The 18,400-nt window shown below is 38.1% G+C and overlaps 1 protein-coding gene across 6 annotated transcripts in view; it reads left to right on the top strand.

Annotated features, from left to right (window-relative positions):
* Nucleotides 1-18,400, top strand: part of cnot2 (CCR4-NOT transcription complex, subunit 2) — a 113,480-nt gene that overhangs the window by 51,186 nt on the left and 43,894 nt on the right. For all 6 annotated transcript variants that reach the window (XM_052030655.1, XM_052030654.1, XM_052030652.1 and 3 more), the window contains 3 exons: nucleotides 615-737; nucleotides 15,417-15,486; nucleotides 15,975-16,122. In XM_052030655.1, the coding sequence (XP_051886615.1) occupies nucleotides 627-737; nucleotides 15,417-15,486; nucleotides 15,975-16,122 (329 nt within the window). In that variant the 5' untranslated portion in view covers nucleotides 615-626. The remainder of the gene's footprint in view (nucleotides 1-614; nucleotides 738-15,416; nucleotides 15,487-15,974; nucleotides 16,123-18,400) is intronic.

Raw genomic sequence — 18,400 nt, 5'->3', positions numbered from 1 at the left:
TAACCATTGCATATTTTTGCCTATTATTTAATTATTGCAATGTTGTCATAGGAATGTCACGTAAGTGTAATTTTGTGAGAGATTGTGTGCAACTCAAAGCCACAACCCCACCAAAAAAGAACAAAGGCAACAGGTGCATGAGACCATCACCATCTAGAGTTCCACTTCATGTCCCAAAGCACCTTATCTATAACAGTTTGGCAAGATAGTTCAACACCATCTCTTCAGGGACAATTAAAATGGGTAATATCCATTTCCTGAAGAATGAATTTTATATGAAAAAAATGTTCTCCGTGTATTTTTCTTGCGTGTTGAGAATCATAATGGTTATTTATTAAACTCTTGTACTGCACTTGTTGAACTTCAGCACAATCATCTTTTTTCATCTTGAGTTTAATTGCGAGAGAGCATTTTTGCTGTTCTGTGGTAAGTTCAAATGATAGTCCTGGCAAGAGCTCTTTCAGCTGACAGAGCACGAGTGGTGAAGAAGCATGTTGGCATAAGATGAAAGCAATTTGGATCGAAGGATAATATTTTTCTTGTAGTTCTTTTATGTCAATCCATAACATGATGACGAAAATGGGAAAACAATATTTCTATGCTTTTCGACATAGGTGACAAACAGCATGTTTGGTGCTGCAAGAAAGAAGTTTGTAGAGGGCGTGGAGAGTGATTACCATGATGAGAGTCTGTATTACAGCCAGTCTTCAATGTTCCCTCATCGAACAGAAAAAGATGTAAGTAAATGTTTTTACATCCAAAATTAAATGCTTACAGCGAGCATGTCAGATCACTTTAGCAAAATGTATTTTAATTAAGCTTATTGCCTTGAGTGCTCTTAGATTATCACTACCCCATAAGGTACCTAATTCTGTTTTTGATTTTATCTTGGGCACCTGCATACTGTACATTGTACAATGCATGTTGTGATTATAAAGGATTACCAGTAAAGCTATAAATGCCCTTCATGATTGAAAATTTTAATATGGTACTGAATTTGCTGTATTCAGTATACTCTTGTACTGCATTTGTTGAACTGTTTATTGCATACAACCTTGGAGTACGCCTATTGATTTATGAAATGCATTCATAATTTATATGATCATTCAATCTCTGTTCCTCTTTTTAAGGCGTTCTTCATGAAATGTTCTCTTGCATCTCTCTTATTTTCCTCAAACCAATTCTTCTTTCGTACTATTTGCACATGTACCATTTCAAAATCTTGGACGAGCTTGAAATGATCAAAAAGAACATGGATTTGTAAATAGCTTGTCATATCTGACTAATCCATATAAATGTTTTGAGGAAGCACAATGAATGTGATTTATTTAAATGTTCAGGGGCATTTTACAGCAAAATTATTACAAAAATAGAACATGGAATTGGCATAACATTTGGGGGAAAAAGGAAGCAAAGAAGTGCCATTCTGTCAGTGGTGTGGTGTAATAAGTAGCATCTGTACAACAGCCTCAATTTTGGACTGTGCATAGTGGCACAACTAGTAGAGCTTCTGCTTCATAGCTCCAGTAACTATGGTTTAATCCTGACCTCTGGTGTTGTCTGTGTGGATTTTGCATGTGGCAGGTAGTGATCTGTAAGGACCTTGTCCTCGAGTATCTGCCAGTGATAGCATTGGTAGAAGTGACTACTGGGTGGTCCTGGTGGAGATAAAATCCTGCCTTCGCATTGGGGACACACTCCAATGTGTTGTGTGGCACTACAATTGTCCTGAATGAGACAAACTCAGAATGGATCTGATAGTTCAAAACTGGGGCATCCTTGAGGCATTGTGGACCATAAGCAGCAGAAATCACAGTTTGTAACCTCATGGCCCAGCATTTCCCCCTCTCTCCCATTGCAATCATGCTGGGGATTAACTCTGGTTCAATAAAGTGTGTAGAAAGTGTGCAGCATCAGATATGCTTAAAATTGATGAGGTGCCAGCCTAGTGAAGCTGTTATACAAGACTACATGTATTCTGCACTGCAAAAACAACATGCAATAGACATGGCTAAATGAGCTCACAACCAACAGATGAGATTAAAGCTCTGCACTCTAATCACATCTAATCCTGGATGGCAATGGATAACTAAACAGCTTGTGGGAGGAGGAGGAGGCTCTAAGAGCATCCCCATCCTCAGTGATGGTGGGCCCCAGCACATCAGTGTTAAAGAAGAGGCTGAAGCATTTGCAATCAGGTTCAGCCAAAAATGTTGTATGGATGATCCATCTGGGCTTCCTCCTGAGATTTCCACATCACTGCCTTCAGCCAACTTGATTCACTTTGCTGAAGTTACAAAACAGCTGAAAGCATGGGACACAGCAAAGGCTTTATGACCAGACAACATCACAGTGGTAGTGCTGAAAATCTGCACTCCAGCTAAGCTGTTACAGTGCAGTGGCAACACTGACTTAGACAATGTGGAATATTGTCCTTTTACATCCAGTTATGTCCTTTTCACAAAAAGCAGAACAAATCCAATCCAGCTGTTTATTGCCCAATTGATCCACTCTCAAACATCAAAGTGATGGAAGCTGTCATTGAACATGCTATGAAATGACATTTATTCACCAATAACCTACTCACCAATGACCAGTTGCACCATGTCACATGGCTCCTGACCTTATCACAGCCTTGGTCCAAACATGGACCAAATAGGTGAATTCCAGAGGTGAGGTGAGAATGACAGCCCTTGATATAAAGGCAGCAAGAAGCCTAGTAAAATGTCAATAGGATCAAAGGGGAAATACTCCAGTGGTTAGTTGCACAAAGGAAGGTGGTTGTGGCTGTTGGTGGTGCCCATCCCAGCCCCAGGGCATAATTATAGGAGTTCCTCAGGAGAGTGCCCTTGGCCAAACTAATTTCAGCTGCTTTGCAGTGACCTTCCTTCTATCATAAGATCAGAAATGGTGATGTTTGCTGATGATTGCGCAATGCTCAGTTCTATTTGCAGCTCCTCAGTAAATGAAGCAGCCTGTGCCTGGATGCAGCTGTGACTTTATAATTGGCAAGTAACAGAAGTGCCAGGCAATGAGCATCTTCAACGTGTGGGAGTCCAATCACCTACCCTTGGCATTCAATGCCATTATCATCACCAATTCCTCCACCAATGATATGCTTGGCATAGCAGTTCACCAGAATCTCAACTGCACCGGCCACATAAATTCCATGGCTACGAGTGCAGGTTTTGCACTGGGCAAGTGACCCGCCTCCTGACATCTCAAAGTTTTTCCACCATCTACAAGGCACAACTCAGGAGCATGATGGAATACTCTCCACTTGTCTGGATAAGTGCAGTGCCAACAAATCTCATGGAACTCAACAATATCTAGGACAAGGCAACCCACTTGATTGGCACCCCATTAGACACCCTAATCATTCATTTCTACCACCACTGAAATGTCTAATACTAGAGGGCATACATTTAAGGTGAGGGGGGTAAGTTCAAAGGAGATGTGTGGGGAAAGTTTTTTACACAGAGAGTGGTGGGTGCCTGGAATGTGCTGCCAAGGGTGATAGTGGAGGCAGATATGATAGAAGCATTTAAGAGGGTCTGAGGTAGGCACATGAATATGCAGAGAATGGAGGGATACGGACCTTGTGTAGGGACTAGTTCAGTTAGGCATTTAATTAGTTCAGCACAACATCATAGGCCAAAGGGCCAATTTCTGTGCTGTACTGTTCCATGTTCACTGGTACATAGTAATGCATTTTGTACCATCTGTACAAATGTAATGCATTTACTTGCAGGCATCTCTCTCAAACCTGCAATCTCTAACAACAAGAAGAATAAGAGCAAATGGACCACTACCACCTACAGGTCCCCCTGAAACATGCACATGGTCCTGACTCGGAAATATATTTCCAGTCCCTCATATATTCTGAAACTCTACTTAATGGCACTTTGCGAGTACCTTCACCAGAAGGACTGCAGCAATTCAAGAAGGTAGCTCGCAACCAGTTATTTAGGATATTATCAAAACCAATTATCATTAGGATAAATGATGGCTTTCTCAGCGGTGCTCAGTCCGGAAAAATGAATTAATAAAAAAAAGCCCATCATTTAATGGCTTGTCAATACTTCACGTGTTTCAAATTAAACTGAGCACATTTTCACTGCCTGCCTGCCGTTTACAAAAATCAGGTTGAAACACAAGCAAAAACAAGTAGATCATAATTGTCCAAGTTTCCTCCTGCATTAAAATATATCATCTGTACAAACGAATTTAGCTACCATGCAAATTTAGTATGGCATCTAAGCTTTAGGAGGAAAATTGAAACTTTCCAAAATAATATCTGATCAAATTCACATTTAAAGATAACAAAAGGAGTTAAGGTAGCTATTATTATAACTGTTTAGCTTTAGTTAAGTGGGATAATAGTTTTAATCACTGTTTTTTACATCCTTCCTTTTGTATTAGCATGTCTCAGTTAAACTTAAGATGTTACTTAAGATGTTTACTCAGTTACTTAAGATGTTTAAAAACTGATATGCCATTCTTCTTGATCATGAGAATTGGAAGTGGTCTGCACCAAGTTTGTAGCATATCACTTTGAAAATTTAGGTTAGTTAGCACAGTGGTGTAGCTAGTATAGCTACTGCCTTACAGAGCCAGAAACTCGGGTTCAGCTATGACCTCAGGTGCTGTCCGTCTAGAGTTTGCACGTCATGCCTTTGACCACATGGGTTTCCTTCATGTGTTTCGGTTTCCTTCCACATCCCAAAGTTGTGCGGGTTAGTAAATTGCCCCAAGTACTTGGGTGATTGGTAGAGTCTTCGGAGAGTTGATGGACATATGAGGTTAGTGTAGGATTAGTGTAAATAGATGGTTGATGTCAGCATGGACTCGGTGGGCTGAAGGGCCTGTTTCGTGCTGTACCTCCCTGACTTAACAGTCTTAAGTGAGAATAGCGTCAAATTTTAAGCCCTGTGAAAAGCCCATCATAATGATTTTTGTCATAGGTACTGTATTTCATTCATAGTTTCAGAATATTGGACTAGGGTTGGCCATTCATTCTCTTGGAATGGCTTCAGTATTCTGTTGGATCCTAGAGGATCAGTCAATTTACCTACTATGTATCACCTGATATTTTGATGTTAGAAAAATCTATAATTCAAAGTTTTGAAGTATTGCTCAAGGATCCAGTGTTTTGGTGGGGGGGGGGGGGTGGAGGGGAAAAGAGCTTAAAAATTTCCCTGCCCTTTGTATGAAAAAATATATCCTGGTTTAATTTCTGAATGGCCTTGCTCTAATTTTATGATGCCCTATCACTCTGCATTTTCCCACGAGTGAAAATAGTTAATTTGTGTCCATCCTGTTGAATAATTTTTTTAAAATTGAAATTCCCATTAAAGCTCTGGTGTATTTCTGGTGAACCTGTGTTTTATTATGTCCTAGATTGACATTGATTTCTTGAATAGTAATTAGTGCGAGAAACTTCAGATTCTGGAAATCCAGAACAAAAACACAAAAGGGTGGAAGTGCTCAGCAGATCAAGCAGGATCAGTGGCCCTTCATCAGAAGTGAAAGAGAATTAATGAAGGCTCCTTGACCCAAAACAGTGACACTGCTCCTTCCCCACTGATGCTTCATGACCAGAAGTTCAAAGTCTAAAGTTGAGTTTATTGTCACATGCACAAGTACATGTATGTAGAGGTGCAATGAAAAACTTATTTGCAGCAGCATCACAGGCACATAGCATCATATAAGCAGCATTAACAAGAAAAACATAAACATAAATTATACACAATTTTTAATAGAAAAAAACACAATTAAAACAAAGTAAACAAAGTCCATTTAGTGCAAAGTGATCAAAGTGGTCATTGTGTTGATAAACTGTGGTGGCGATTGGGATTTTGGTGGTTGGTTCAAGAACTGAATGGTTGAAAGGAAGTAGCTTTTCTTAAACCTGGTGGTGTGGGACTTCAGGCTTCTGTACCTCCTGCCCAATGGTAGCTGCGAAAAGATGGCATGGATCAGATGGTGGGAATCTTTGATAATAAATGTTGCCACCTTGAGGCAGCACCTCCTGTAGATACTACCGATGGCGGGGAGGGATGTGCCCGTAATGTATTGGGCAGAGTCCACTAGTCTTTGCAGCTTCTTGCGTTTCTGCGCATTCGAATTGCCATACCAGATCGTGATGTAATCAGTCAGACCTCCTGAGTGGTTCCAGTATTCTATTTTTGTTTTACTCTCTTTGGTACCCAAAATTGAAGACAGTAACCTGACCAAGTCAGTAGCACTTTTCTATTCCAACACCTTTGAGGGAAAAAAGAGATTAACATTAGCATTATTTTAGGTGCATCTACAGTTCTTTTACATATACCACCCATTCTTTGGGGGCATTCTTTATGAGAAAGCAGAAACCCTGCTAGTTTAGAATAACTGTTGCATTGATGTTATGCATGCTGTATATTTTGCTGCTAGAGTACAGTATTGTCTGTGGTGAGTTGTCGCTATGAATGTCAGAAGTGTAATTTCTACAAGTGGGAGGTCACTAAATGGTATGATGTGGTTTAATCTAGGTTTGACTTTGTAAAATGCTATAATGTGGTCTAATCAAGGGTGTTACATTTTAAAATGTTTTAGTAAAACCTTGAGCATGTTGATAAGCTATTCACATTACTTTATTTTGTCCTTATACTATAGTGAGCTTGCTTCCAAATATTCTTTGAATACAATGAGCCAAGTATATTGGAACTACTGTAAATGAATACATTTTAAACATTTTAATTATGTCATGCCCCCTCCTGAAAATGAAAAAGCTTTTGTGACCTCACAACCTTGCCTAGATTTAGTTGTTTTTCCAATCTGTATTCCTGTTCTTTCAAGTGGACACAACTATAGATTATCTTATTTATGGCCTCTCCACATCACATGGAAGATACTAAGAGGAAAGAAAAAGCAGGGTAACAATGCAAAGTGAGTCCATGTTCATTTTGCTGCTAGAAGTGCCTTATTTTGAGCAGGAGAATAAACAGATAATGCTGAGAAAACATAAGACAGAGAGAGAAGGGTGTATCAACAAAAGAAAGTGCCACAACAGAAAGAAAGCAGCTTATAAAGAAGAAGAAAACATTAAAGCAACAGCAAACATAATGAGAAGGGATAAGCAAAAAGGGAGAACAGTAAGTTGTAAATTGCTGTGTTATGAGGGAAGAGGGAAATGGTTAACTAATTCTCTTTCCACAGATGTTGTCCAACCTGCTGAGTGTTTCTAGCACTTTTGGTTTTTATATCAGATTTCCAGCATCTGCAGTTTGTTTTATTTTTATATTTCACCTTCATGCACATTACATAGAACATAGAATAGAACAGTACAGCACAGGAACAGGCCCTTCAGCCCACGATGTCTACGTTGACCATGATGCCAAATTAAACTAAATCTCTCCTGCCTGTACATGATCCATATTCCCTCAGTCCCTGCATATTTATGTGTCTATCTAAAAACCTCTTAAACGCCACTATTGTATCTGCCTCCATTGCTACCCCTGGTAGCCCATTCCAGGCACCCACCACTATCTGTGTAACAACAAAGACGTGCCCCGCACATTTCCTTTAAACTTTCCACCTCTCACCTAAAATGCATGTCCTCTAGCATTCAGTGTAATACCCTAGGAAAAAAATTCTGACAGTCTACCCTATCTGTGCTTCTCATAATTTGATAAACTTACAGTGGCATGCAAAAGTTTGGGCACCCCTGGTCAAAATTTCTGTAACTGTGAATAGCTAAGCAAGTAAAAGATGACCTGATTTCCAAAAGGCATAAAGTTAAAGATGACACATTTCTTTAATATTTTAAGCAAGATTACTTTTTTATTTCTATCTTTTACAGTTACAAAATAACAAAAAAGGAAAAGGGCCCGAAGCAAAAGTTTGGGCACCCTGCATGGTCAGTACTTAGTAACACCCCCTTTGGCAAGTATCACAGCTTGTAAACACTTTCTGTAGCCAGCTAAGAGTCTTTCAATTCTTGTTTGGGGGATTTTTGCCCATTCTCCCTTGCAAAATGCTTCTAGTTCTGTTAGATTCTTGGGCCGTCTTGCATGCACTGCTCTTTTGAGGTCTATCCACAGATTTTTGATTATGTTTAGGTCGGGGTACTGTGAGGGCCATGGCAAAACCTTCAGCTTGTGCCTCTTGAAGTAGTCCATTGTGGATTTTGAGGTGTGTTTAGGGTCGTTATCCTATTGTAGAAGCCATCCTCTTTTCATCTTCAGCTTTTTTTTTACAGATGGTGTGATGTTTGCTTCCAGAATTTGCTGGTATTTAATTGAATTCATTCTTCTCTCTACCAGTGAAATGATCCCCATGCCACTGGCTGCAACACAAGCCCAAAGCATGATCGATCCACCCCCGTGCACCACCACTCCAGAGTCTGCTAAATCTTCCTGAAGGTCTTTTGCAGTCAAACGAGGGTTTTGATTTGCTTTTCTAGCAATCCTATGAGCAGTTCCTTCGGAAAGTTTTCTTGGTCTTCCAATTGGAGAGGTGTTCTTTTCATGAAATTCTGCACCCTTTTTTCTCCAAACATACCTTTGCTCATTGTGGCCAAAAAGTTCTATTTTAACTTCATCAGTCCACAGGACTTGTTTCCAAAATGCATCAGGCTTGTTTAGATGTTCCTTTGCAAACTTCTGACGCTGAATTTTGTGGTGAGGACGCAGGAAAGGTTTTCTTCTGATGACTCTTCCATGAAGGTCATATTTGTGCAGGTGTCGCTGCACAGTAGAACAGTGCACCACCACTCCAGAGTCTGCTAGATCTTCCTGAAGGTCTTTTGCAGTCAAACGGGGGTTTTGATTTGCCTTTCTAGCAATCCTATGAGTAGTTCTCGCGGAAAGTTTTCTTGGTCTTCCAGACCTCAACTTGACCTCCACTGTTCCTGTTAACTGCCATTTCTTAATTACATTACGAACTGAGGAAACGTCTACCTGAAAACCCTTTGCTATCTTCTTATAGCCTTCTCCTGCTTTGTGGGCATCATTTATTTTAATTTTCAGAGTGCTAGGTAGCTGCTTAGAGGAGCCCATGGCTGCTGATTGTTGGGACAAGGTTTGAGGAGTCAGGGTATTTATAAAGCTTTGGAATTTGCATCACCTGGCCTTTCCTAACGATGACTGTGAACAAGCCATAGCCCTAACAAGCTAATGAAGGTCTGAGACCTTGGTAAAAGTTATCTAAGAGCTCAAATCTCTTGGGGTGCCCAAACTTTTGCATGGTGCTCCTTTCCTTTTTTCACTCTAAAATTGTACAAGACAAAAAAGATACACTAATCTTGCTTAAAATGTTGAAAAGAATGTTTCATCTTTAACTTTATGACTTTTGGAGATCAGTTCATCTTCTACTCACTTAACTATTTCACAGTAACAGAAATTTTGACTGGAGGTGCCCAAACTTTTGCATGCCACTGTATATCAGGTCTCCTCTCAACCTCTGCTCCAGAGAAAACAACCCAAGTTTGTCCAACCTCTCCTTACAGCTCATACTCTCTAATCCAGGCAGCATCTTTGTAAACCTCCTTTATACCCTTTCCAAAGCCCCTTCATCTTTCCTGTAATGAGGGAACCAGAAATGCACACAATACTCCCAAGTGTGGCCTAACCAAAGTTTTATATAGCTGTAACATGATTACTTAACTCTTACACTATATTAGAGAATAGACATTGAGGAATAGGCAGAAAAGCTGGAGAATGTTGCCACAGAACCTTACAAAGAAAAACTGGAATGTGACCCAATCAATCAGGAAAAATTTAATTTGCAGGAGTTCAAGATAGAGTGTCGAAAAACATGAACTGCACAAACTTTTGGCCAACTGTAGCCACTTTTTTGCTTCTGTGTATTACATTTATTATGTTATTAACACCACTGTTGGAATTTTTGAAGTCTTTTTCATCTGTTAATGAGCAAACCGCTATAAACTTCAGAATTTAAAATCTACATGGTTGCTATTTTCAATTTTTTGTCTTAATTACAAAGGGAAAAATATTTTCACTGTTTTGAAAGTAGAAACTTCATCTGGTTTATCCTTGAGGTGGATGGCACAAAAGTATTTCCAATTCAAAAGAGGTGAATTGTGTGAATTGTCCCATTGCTTCACCTGATCAAAGAACAGTGTTTTTCGGAGATTTTTTGTGTGTTGTAAAATGAGTGCCCAGTGTTACTAGATGCTTTTATCACTAGGCTTTGTGCTGGTAAATCCACTTTACTGTTGCCTGAGCTAGAACATCAGTGGAGAATTACCAGATGGTTTTCCAGTTTTATAAACTACTATCTTTTCTTCTAAAGGTGATTAGTATTGAACTTGAATACGTAAAAAATAGAAGCAGAAGCAGGCTGCACGCACCTGTAACAATGCTTCACTAGTAAAAAAAAATCCCTTACCTTATCCATTTTCCTACTGATCCCTTGATTCCCAGTGTCAAGAACTCTGTTGATTTCAGCCTTGTATAAACTCATAAATTGAGTATCCATAGCTCACTGGATAAGAGGTTCACAATCCCAGAATTAAAGAGTTTTCCCATTTCAGTCCTAAATACCTGTCCCTTTAATCTAGTTTTTTTTTCCCCACATTATATTCTATCTTCCAGCTTCTTGGCCACTCAGTTTAATTGCCAATAGCTTTCACTAGACACTGTCTGATCACCTTACTTTCCCACATAATTTTGGTTGTATTGTCACCAAACTTAGATTCATTAAACTCTGTCCTTCAGTCGGTCATTAATACAGATTGTAAAGAGATGAGGGCAAACACTAGAAGTTGTCCTCCAAGCCACACACCATCCTGACTTGGAAATGTATCACCATTCCTTCACCATCACTGGGTCAAAATCCTGGAACTCTCTCCCTAACAGCATTGTGGATATACCCACTCCTCAAGTACTGCAGCGGTTGAGGAAGGCAGTTCACCACCGTCTTCTCAAAGACAACTAGGGATGGGCAGTTAAATGCTGGTTCAGCCTGCGAAACCCAGACACCACCCCATTACCAATAGAATGCTACCTTAAATAGGAAAATTGGTACAGAAATAGGTCATTGAACACAACAAGTTCATACCAGCATTTATGTCCCACTCACATTTCCTGTCATTCCCCATATAAATCTATCAGGATAACCTGTTGCTCTCTTTTCCCTCGTGTTTGTTCAGCCTCTTCCTAAACTCATCTATACTATTTGCTTCAGCTTGTCTCTATGATGTGAATTCCACATTCTCACCACCCTTTGGGTAAGGAAATTTCTTCTGAGTTCCTATATGATTCTTACTGGTTATCTTGTGTTGATGCTCCCTAGTTATGCTGTCTCCACATAGGGCACAACTCAAGCGCCTTTTCTCAAAACAAAAGAGACCTCTTCTAATTATCCTTCCTGATATGTAAATCTCACAGTTTTGATATCCTCCTTGTGAACCTCTCCGCAGCTACATCTGGTACCTCTATATCCTTCTTATAATTAGGTGACAAGAGCTTTACATAGTACCTTAAGTATGCTCTAAGGCTCTATATGTTTAGTACAGCTTCCTTACTTTTCAATTGTCTCCCTCTTGAAATAAACCCTATTGTATGATTTGCTTTCCTAATGGCCTTGTGAACCTATGGCTCAACTTTTAGTGATTGGTCTATTTTGTTTCCCTTTTTCACTTAGACTCACCCAGTTCCAAGTATTAAATGACCCTCCTATTCTTCCTACCATTATATACACTTGCATTTATCTGTGTTGAATCTCTTCTGATTATTTCCCATTTTGCAGTTTTGTAGTGCTTCCTTACAATTCGTTGCAGTCTTCTTCAATGTTGAAAATCTAGAAAAGTGACATCTACGATATTAAAATTGTCTGTTCTGTATTACCTCTTCAAAATATTCAATAACATTGGTGTAGCAGGCCATTCCTTTTTGAAATCTCTGCTGCTAATTCATCACTGTACATTTTGTTTCTAGATGTTCCTTCCATTTTTCCCTTTAGTAGAGATGCACGTTATTTTTTCCTACCACTGGTGTAAAGCTGACTGGTCTTTAGTTTCCTGAACATGTTCCATCTCCCCTTTCTAATATAGGTATTATGTTAACTCTCCACTCGTCCTTGGGGGACTGCATCTTTTTTTCTGATGAATTAGTGGTTCTGTTGTAATGCTTCTGCTATCTCTTCTGGATTGGTTTAAAATATATGAATGAATGAAACACACATGGGCTAGGGATTTTATCTTCTTTTGAGTTTGATTCCATCAAGCCCTGGTTATGTTTCAGGGACAGAGGCATGTACTTCCCGCAGATAACAAAAAAAATAAATTCCCTATAAATAGGCCATATAATGTTTTAAAAGCATTAACATGCAACACTAAACACATAGAATGTTTAAATATCTAAAATATATTAAATCTAAAATAGCTGATGAAATACTTCCATTGAAACATATACCATGTGACTTCAAAACCTATGCTGTATAAACAAAGACAGCTTTCTATTAGAACAGCACCCAGCGGGGAGCCACTTGGTACAAGTGATCTGGAAAAGGATACCCATATTTATGCAGGCAATGATGGGTTCCTGGAGTGTGTGTGTGTGTGTGTGTGTGTGTGTGTGTGTGTGTGTGTGTATATATATATATATATATATATATATATATATATATATATTTGTTAGCAAAAATTCAAGAAGGGGCCCAAAGCTATCCTCTCAAGTGTGTGGATCCACAGATTGCAAATGAGTGAATAATGATGACTGAGTGTAGTTTATTTATTATATCTCCTTTTTCTATTTTAAATGAATTTATTTCATTACTCTTCTTATTATCTAATATCATGTCTGCTTCTTTTGTCCTTGTAAATGCCAAAGCACAATAATTATTTAACATTTCTGCCATTTGCCAGTTTTTACTGTTGTATTGTTCAGGTGTAGCCTTATTCCCATTCCAAAGTTGTTTTTTGTTTTATTAATATATTTATAACATATTTTACTATTGTGTTTCACATTCTTTAATATTGACCTTTTCATACACTGATTTCTTCACTTCATGCTAATTTACTACCTCCAATCCCAGGAGCTCTGATTTTTATGAAATAATCTTTCATGCGGTGCCTAGAAACTGCTTCCATCAGTAATTTTGCCCCTTGTTATCTCTTCCTATATTGATTATACTCCTTGTGTTCCTGAGCCAAGGATGAAAGGTTAGGTCATCTTAGCTTATCAAGGCTAGAGCCTTATCTCTTCCTCTATTTGGTCCATCCTACGTAAATGACACGCAACCATACTCTGCCATAGCTATTGGCTCAAACCCACTTTTGTAGTTAAATCATTAATTTGTATCTTTTTTAATAAATGGTTTATGTCTTTAATTACAACCTACTATTTTCTTTTGATTTCTAATTTTTCATTGATGTGCTAGACTATTAAACTCACTGTTCCTTCTTGCCACACTCAGCTTACTGTTACCCAGTTGCTATTTTGTTTTATGGCCTTGAATTATCTCTTTAATTTATAAATTTCTTCTTACCTGAGTTTCCTGGTGCCCTCAACAAGGATTCTAATTAAGTTTAAACTCTTACCTATAGCCCTGGCTATCCAATTCAGTAGAACATACTTTTCCCATCTTGCTTTAATTGGAGTACATCCAACAAATCAGCTCCCACTCCAATATACTGGTGCCATGAATTGAAAGGCAAAAAACTGGGCAGCATTATTTTTAAGTTGATCTCTCTCACATTTGACTCTTTGATCTGTTCAACCCAGTGGCAGTTAGTGCATGGCTTGGGTTCCAACTATGTGATTGGTCCTTTTGTTGAATGTTAAGATCCTATTGTCATAGTCATGTCCCAAAGTACTTTCCCAGCCATGAGGAGAAAGCCTGGACCCGGGTACCAGGCAGTGAACACAGTCTTTGTAGCTCCAAGCTGGAGCTACAAAAAACTGCACCTAATTCCCTGACTTTACAGCTTCCAACTACTATCATGTTTTGGTTTACTTTCCTTGCTTGAATGACCTCCTCAATGATGTGATCAGATTGTAATCTTGCTCATCCACTTTGGAATCAGGTACTTCATCTACATTGCACGAGGTCAAAGGCTAAGACTCATTTTCCCTGCTTGATTTGCAGTGTTTTCCTCCTGTCCTTGACCACTGACTAAATTTGGGCAACTCACTTATGTAGGGGATATGATTGCCTTCTGGTTCCAGCTTCCAAATAACTCATTTTCTCACTAATGCATCAAAATAATCACAATATCTTCAGCTTAGACTCTATCTTAGTAACTTTGAGCTGAAGTTCTTAGAGCTTCAGATTCTCGCTGTTGAAGAGGTTGCCTGGGATCTCTGTGGTGTCCATCAACTCGCAAGTGTTGCTGTCACAATGAACCACCTGCTTTGCATAGTTTGTTTTAACTAATTAGTTTATCAAAATGTTTATTAAGTATTAAAGTATTTATTAAAATATTCCCCAATCCACGAATTGAAAGAACAAGAAAAGCAGCAACACTTTTCACCACTAATTGCCTACGTATTGTCCTGTGACATTATTCTTTTTGGCTGTCTTGGACTGCTTTTTTTTATCCCTGATATGCACCCTTACTCTTTTTGTTTTCTCTCTCTCCACAACCACTACTTTTATCCATGCTGTTCGTTCTCAGCACTTGCTCTCATTGTCTGCCTGTATGTTTCTCTCTATCTGTCTTGCAGCACTCCTTTTATCCCTACATTGCTCTCAGTGTGAGACAAGTAAGAAAATGACAGAGCTTTATTTATCATGGAGATTATTTGAATGTGTTTCTATAATTTCATGGTCGTTTGCTTATCTGTCAAAAAGGATGTAAAGTGTATGTGAGCAGGAATCCTGCCATAATTTGAATGATATACACAGAGAGAATTGTCCGTTTCTTTGCTAACCATTTCACTTGGCTCAATTGACACCACTAGATCATAGGATTGAGTTTCATTACTTCTTTTCAATTAAAATATAATTTCTGTTAACAATTTCTATTGGGTGCCTTTATGGTAATGAGCTTCATATGATCTGTGTAAAGCATTGGAGTTAAGTTTCAATCCTGCATACTCCCTTAAGAAAAAGTAATGAGATTCACAGATTTCAACGTCCATCAAGATTTTCCTGTCGGGGATCATTTTCCTCTTTCTTTTTCTTAAATTTGAAAGGAATTTAAGAATAAGGTTACAGATGAGCAATTCAAATGCAATTTAGATTCTTCTACATTGATAAGAGTGAAGAAAATGCAGACTTTAAATCCAAGCACCTTTTACAGTAAAGGGAAATCTTGAACTGTGGAAATTTTGGTTGGTAGTACATATTTCAAAATGTCCCCAGTAAAATTCAGATTGGTGATTGAAAATTAATATTTTGGTAACATTGCTTGTATAGCAGTACGCTGTTAACAAACTGATATTAATAAAATAGTGCATTTTTTTCCCTAGATGCTGGCATCTCCATCACCATCAACATCAGGGCAGCTATCTCAGTTTGGTGCAAGTTTATATGGGCAAAGTAAGTCCTTTCATTTATTAAAATTGTTGGGTTTACAGGAAAAATCATTGAATAAACTTGTAAATATAAGCACTTGACTAGCAGAGCTTCTCTGTAATTCTGTCTCCTAAGCTTCATTCATAAAATAGTCCTTCTATAATAGAAAAGAAACAATTCAATATTTTTGCAGATGTTGAACCCTAAGCCTGGGTTTCACATGTTGTTTCTTAAACAGAAGATTTAAATTATTTTGGAACTAAGCCTTTGTTGAATATGTTTGAGCAACTGTTGCATTTTAAATCGAATGAATTATAGGGTTTTCAGCAGTGGTTTTAAATTAAAAATACTTTTATTGATTTTAATTGAAAAGCTTGGTTAAGTTTCCATTCTATTTAACGCATAGATTATAGTTGGCATCAAATGATATTCGTTGTGAGCAACAGTACTTTCAGTGTTAGACAATGTACTTCTAAACACAATTGAAAGAGACTGTATTCATGTTTTCACAGGTGCATTAGGCCTTCCGATGAGGGGAATGGGCAACAATAATCCTCAGTTAAATCGCAGCTTATCACAAGGTACTCAGTTACCTAATCACGTAACGCCAACAACAGGAGTGCCCACAATGTCACTTCATACTCCATCTTCACCAAGCAGGTAATGCATATAAGAGTATTTATTACTTTCTACTGCTTCTGTGCTCAAAATTATTTCTTCATACTGGTGATGTGGAGCTTTAATACCAAATTGTGGAGGGAAGAAAAGCTACTTTGTCAATGAAAAACATGATTTGAATGCTATATGTGACCACCTATATAAACTAAACAATATTCTGTTAGATGGCTGCTTATCAATGATGAGCTTAATTAATGGTATGGCATTTCTTGTGTGCTTTTGCCCAGAGGCACAGATGATTGATTTGTACACTGAGTACCTGGATAAAAAGTAGTACAGGTTTTCAAATACCTGATAAAACAGCTTCTGAGTTTCTCTTGTTTGTTGATCCCTATGCTTGAACACATTTTAGCTGATTTGTAAGGGCTCTGCATCCAGGCTGAAGAGGTACACGTGCACATTTTCCTTTATCACGTCAGCTTAGAATAAGTGCAAGATAAAACGCAGAATTATAGTTACAACCAGAAGTACTTTTTTTTCTGGTGCTTTTTTTTTTGATTTTTACCAAATATTGCAATTTTAAGTTAATACTTAATGATGAAGTGTTTGGTGATATTTTAGTGTATTTTCCTTGGGTGCTGCAATAAAAATAGAAAATGCTGGAAACACTCAGGTCAGGAACCACCTAGGGAAGGAGAAACAGTTAATGTTTCAGGTTGAAGATGCTTTGATACTGAATTAGCATTTTAAGTCAAATCTTTGACCTGAAGCATTAACTTATTTTTACTCCATCCATTAATGTGGCCTGACCTGAGAGCTTCCAGCCTTTTCTGTTTATTTTTATTTCATGATTTCATTTACAACTTTCACAGGAAAAAACACATTTTTGTTTTTTTTTGTCTTTCTATAAGGTGCATATCTTTTTATTAATGCATTCTAATTACTTCTGATTTAGAGTTAGGGGAAGCTAGATATTTGAGTAAAATATTTCTCTTCATCTTTGGTCTTCATCTAGATTAACAGGTGGACAGAGGAAATTCAAAGATGTTTTTGTAGCCTTCTTGAAAATATGTAATATCCCCACCAACTTGTGAGAATCAAAGGAGCACTTAGGATGGCACTGAGAGCCTCTGGTCCCTTTGTCAAGAGCAGACAGAAGCCCAGTGTAAATGTCAATGAAAGTGATCATCTCACTTGCCTGCCCTGTTAAGCACCTTCTGCATTACCTGTTGTAGAGTGCAAATCCATATTGACCTCATCAGCCTTATCAGAAACTAGAGAATTGGAATGGAAGCATGCCATTCTTGAGCATGAGGGATTATTAAGAAGAAGAAATATTTCATAAATTCACTACCTAAAATTGAGAGTTTTGCTCTGAGTCCAGGGCAAGCCTTAATACAGCAAGAGAATAATAGGAGGCGGTTTTACTTGCCTAATTTCTCTCTCATACTTAGTAATTGTAGAGGCACCAAAAATGTGTTAAATATTTTAATGTGGTTCAAATATATGTTTTTCAATATGATTCATGTCCCAAAAGTAAGTATAAATTGAGGAGAATACTTTTTCTTTGTAGCTTATCCATTCATTGAAAGGAATGAGTTAATTGTCTGGTGCTCCTTTGGGCAGGCACGGTAGTGTAGTGGTTAGCATAACGCTATTACAGCGCCAGTGACGCTGGTTCAATTTCGGCTGCTGTCTGTAAGGTGTTTGTACGTTCTCCCTGTGTCTGCGTGGGTTTCCTCCAGGTGCTCTGGTTTCCTCCCACATTCCAAAGATATACGGGTTAGGAAGTTGTGGGTATGCTATGTTGGTGCCGGAAGCGGGGTGCCCCCAGAACACTCTATGCAAAGATGCATTTCACTGTGTGTTTTGATGTACATGTGACTAATAAAGATATCTATCTTAATATTAAGAAGAAAATATTATCTATCTTCTTAATAATCCCTTATGCTCAAGGATGGCATGCTTCCACTAATCTATCTGAAAAATCATTATAAGTATTAATAACTCTGCCAAAGAATGCTTCTTGGCATCAACTCTGAATTAAACACAATACTTTGTATATGTGTACTTTTGTCTTACAACTACAGATTAATTTGAGATATTATTAACTAGGAATAGTTTATTCATATGAATTCTATTAAGGATGACTTTTGAAAAAAATGTAAGAAAACAGTCCTTTGGTGTTCATTTTGATGGGCTTACATTTTGAACAATGTGAGACCATGAGAGAGCTAGAGACAGCTAAAGAAATTGGAGTTTGATTGCTTTATGTTGGAGTTAAAAGGGCAGAGTTGTTGTGTAGGGTACATATAGACCA

This window comes from Pristis pectinata, chromosome 15, assembly GCF_009764475.1.
Source record: "Pristis pectinata isolate sPriPec2 chromosome 15, sPriPec2.1.pri, whole genome shotgun sequence".
Lineage (NCBI taxonomy): Eukaryota > Metazoa > Chordata > Chondrichthyes > Rhinopristiformes > Pristidae > Pristis > Pristis pectinata.
This window is presented reverse-complemented; position numbering and strand designations above follow the sequence as displayed.